The sequence below is a fragment of the Chenopodium quinoa genome, unplaced genomic scaffold (assembly GCF_001683475.1).
Source record: "Chenopodium quinoa cultivar QQ74 unplaced genomic scaffold, ASM168347v1, whole genome shotgun sequence".
Classification (NCBI taxonomy): domain Eukaryota; kingdom Viridiplantae; phylum Streptophyta; class Magnoliopsida; order Caryophyllales; family Amaranthaceae; genus Chenopodium; species Chenopodium quinoa.
Window position 1 is genome coordinate 2924050 of NW_018744092.1, and position 3813 is coordinate 2927862.

The 3813-nt window shown below is 33.3% G+C and overlaps 1 protein-coding gene across 1 annotated transcript; it reads left to right on the forward strand.

The window, feature by feature from the left end:
* Positions 1 to 2270: 2270 nt before the first annotated feature.
* Positions 2271 to 3562, forward strand: LOC110692020 (B3 domain-containing protein Os03g0212300-like). The gene is made up of 4 exons (XM_021869013.1): positions 2271 to 2417; positions 2548 to 2917; positions 3039 to 3181; positions 3299 to 3562. The coding sequence occupies exons 1-4, from the start codon at positions 2271 to 2273 to the stop codon at positions 3560 to 3562; spliced, it is 924 nt and encodes a 307-aa protein (XP_021724705.1).
* The last annotated feature ends 251 nt before the right edge of the window (positions 3563 to 3813 follow it).

Genomic DNA, 3813 nt, shown 5'->3' on the forward strand with positions numbered 1-3813 from the left:
GCCCAAGGAAGAGTATAAATCGGGATTTAAACCCATTAAAAAATCGTGGAGGTAAGCTTGTTCACGGCGTTCTTCGTGGGCTTTGCCGGCAGTACAAGAAACACAGCAATTACATGAAATTAAAGGCTCATGTCTATCCAATTCCTGCCAAAGAAGATGTAATTTGCCATGGTAAGTAGAAACAAGCATTGATTTGAGTTTCTCACACTTCGCAATCAATGAGCGAACCTCTGTCTGAGATGATCCCAGAGAGTTTTAGCCTCCCTAAATTTTGACAAAGTAGATCGTAAAGTGGGATCTATGGTATTGGTGATCCAGGAGATGAGCATGACATTAATCGTTGTCCAATCGGACTTTGTACATGGAGGTGATGGGGTGGTGATTGTGCCATCTAAGAATTCGAACTTCCTTCGAGCTTCTAACGCCGTCTGAACATCAGCAGCCCAAGAGTCATAATTATCGGTTGTTAGACGGGTGGGAGTAATGAAGTCTCCCAGCCGGTCTTGGGAACCAAGGTAATATGGTGAGTTGGGTTCAATTTTGGGTGGTGGTGGGGGTGGTGCATCGTCCGCCAGCCATGGTTATGGTTTAGAAAAAAGAATTAGGCCTGATACCATGTAGAATTATGAATTGTGAATAAACTTTGGCTTGATTTCCATTAACACATAATCAATCAATTTATAATACAATTAATAAGGTTTCCTTCCCTAACTTAAACTCTAGGAAAACCAAGATAACCTAGGAAAACCAAGATAAAAGATAAATCCTAATGTTATCCAAATATATCTTAATAAAAGCTAAAGCACGGATTGAATATTATTGGCTTATTAGGGTACCAAGGAGTGTTGTACAATTCAACAACAATCGGACTTGGCTTAGCAAGTTCGAGCTTAATAATTTTCTATTTTCTACCATTGTATTAGTTTCCAAATTCATGACAAAGTCAACACAAATTTATGTCATTTTTTTTTAATGACAAGGAGAAAGTCCATCCTAGAAAGGGGGAATTTAAGGGCTGAAAAATCCCTCCTAGAATGAGTTTGATGAGATTCGACCCCTAGCCTATTTGTTACACAAATTAATATCACTAGTGCGTACGTACAAGTTATAACAATATGATTACTCTTGATAATATTTCAATGAGCTTACTAAGGCCAAGTGGCCCACATTATTGTATAAACAATCTCCTCAAAATCCTAATTGTCTAACTTGTCTATGTAACAAGACTTGCAATTGTGCCACTATTCTCAAATTAGTAATTGGTTTAATTTGGTGAAGTTTCTTGTTGGGGTATTATTGTTAGCACTTACTTTAAACTTTACAGCAGCTTATCAAACCTATACTGTAGTACTTTAGAGTGCACCCATTCAATCTATTCGCTTGTTAGACAAGCAAAAGAGTGCGTGTAACAACAAAGATGACTCTGATCCAGTATTGATTTAAAGATCTAAGGTGAGAAATGGATCAATAAATGGTAATTTTTCAAAAAAAGTTATAAGCAAATTGATTAGATGAGCTCAGATCAAATCATATAAGGAGTATGGAGTAAATCTATTTTACGTTTAATTATGGCTAAATACATTTACTTTCATAATAATAAATTTATGATAATTTCTTATTTGAAAAATATACATCAATATGAATCTAATGACACCTCTTTTGAAATTTCCTTAAAAATTAATGTACAAAGGTTCAAATTTTGTCAAATCGGACAAATAGATTAGACTATATCATATCATATCAGATTAAGTGATCAACTAAACATACTCTATTTCTATGCATACAAGCACCAATTTATCTCTCCATTCGAAAATAATTGTATTTATTATATCAGTTTTATGCGATTTTTTTACTCAAAACCCTCTCTAATCATAGTTTGATTCATTCTCACATATTTTCCTCAAACCATTACTTAATCTTAGTACTCCCTAGGTATTAAGCGTATACCTCAATTACAAACACTTATTAAAACACTTGTCCCATTTATTTGAATACTTGCAATACTTTCTACGAGTAGTTTACGAGTAGTTTAAAACGTGAAAATATCAAATCTCGTAAAATTATTTATGTTGCTATGTCACAATTTGGTACATACGAAGGGTTAGGGACATGACAGACTGACAAAAATTATACAAAGTTTAGCATTTATGATGAATGATGACATGCTTTCTACATTTTCCACAGACAACTCTCTTTCTTAAGTTCATATCTTATGAATTGCCTTTTATTTGATATATATATATAGTGTACACTACTTCATAATCTACAAAATGGAGGTCCTTAAGAAAGGCAACAAAAGCAAGGGTAAGAAGATTGCATTAACAACAATTCCAGAAATAACCCCTGAGAATTTGCATGCACTTGGACCTTGTTTTTACAAAATTATTGTTGCTCCTTCAACTCAAATTCACAACCTAGTAAGTTCATTATAATTTTTTTTTTATTTCAATGTATTAATTTAGGTTTCATGCAAAATTGTTGCTAGTAGTTTTTTGATGATTAATTTTAAATGACATATTTTGTGTTGCTTCATTTTATGGGAGGCAGAAAATACCCGAAAAATACGTGAGGACGTATTATGAAGAGCAATTAGCAAATGATTACGTTAAACTAAGCGTAAATGATGGTAAAGTTTGGAGAGTAGAGTTGTTTAAAGAAGGTGGCAAAGTGTGGCTAAGCAAAGGTTGGGAATGCTTTGTGAAGAACTATTCACTTAACTATGGTTACTTCCTTCTCTTTAGATATGATGAGGTCAAGTATGAATACCGTGTCACTATTTTCGACACGACTTGTTTCGAAATAGAGTATGATCAAGAGTTCGATAATCATACTAAGGATCAAGAAGTGATAAAAATTTCACCACAAGAAGAGGAGGTGGATCAAGATGACAATGATGATTATGGAGTCACTTTAGCAGGTACAATATTTTATTTCCTCCATATTTTATTAGTTGCGAGTTTTGCATGCGACTTAAGGTGAGGCCACACTTAACCTATTCGTATCGTGTCTAATTGATATAAACTTATTTTTTAATGTAGATGCAAAGATTGTAGTTGTGGATGATGAAAACAACACAAGTGTTACAGAAAGTCTTGAAGCTTTCAAATCAGAAAATCCTCATTTCAAAGTTGTCATGGAATATCCGAAAATGAATCTTCTAACAAAAAAACAGCCAAAATTGGTAAGAGAAGCCTAACTAGCTACTTAGTAAGCTAGCTATTTTTTCCCTAATTATATTAATTAGTATGAATTTATAAGATTAGTTGATGATTGATCATATATATCCTTATTTGTGTAGGGTGTTCCATTTGCCTATGCCAGAGTATTTTTTAACAATAAAAATAGACGGAATTTAATTTTAAAAGGACCCGATGATGAAAAGAGCTATAATTTAAGGTCATATTACTACAAGTTAAATTATTCGGCGAGTATTATTGGATCTGAATGGCGAACTTTTGTAAGGGACAATAAGCTACACGTAGGAGATACTTGTGTTTTCGAGCTCGTCGATGGTAATAGCAATACTTATAAGGCTACCATCTTTCATGATCCGAACCACTAAAGTGTTCCCTTGCTTCTTCCTTTGCATATTGATCGGTCATTACTTGTATTGACTTGTTATGTATTGTATTATGGATTAATTAACTATTTCTCCTCTTTAATTTGATTTCTTAGTAGAATTTCTATTATAATTTGAAATTATTAGCCCATTTACAAGTTTGATTATTCTTTTGAAGCCAATTTAATTGGTAAGTGATGTATCATTTGACTATAATGCTAGTCCGCCTTCTGTCATTCGAAGTTAGTAGATCG

Bases quoted from the DNA above. Each gene is read 5' to 3' on its own strand.
- LOC110692020 (XM_021869013.1), top strand. From the start codon at position 2,271: ATGGAGGTCCTTAAGAAAGGCAACAAAAGCAAGGGTAAGAAGATTGCA. The intron at 2,418-2,547 runs GTAAGTTCATTA...TATGGGAGGCAG, and splicing joins CAACTCAAATTCACAACCTA to AAAATACCCGAAAAATACGT. The intron at 3,182-3,298 runs GTAAGAGAAGCC...TTATTTGTGTAG, and splicing joins CAAAAAAACAGCCAAAATTG to GGTGTTCCATTTGCCTATGC.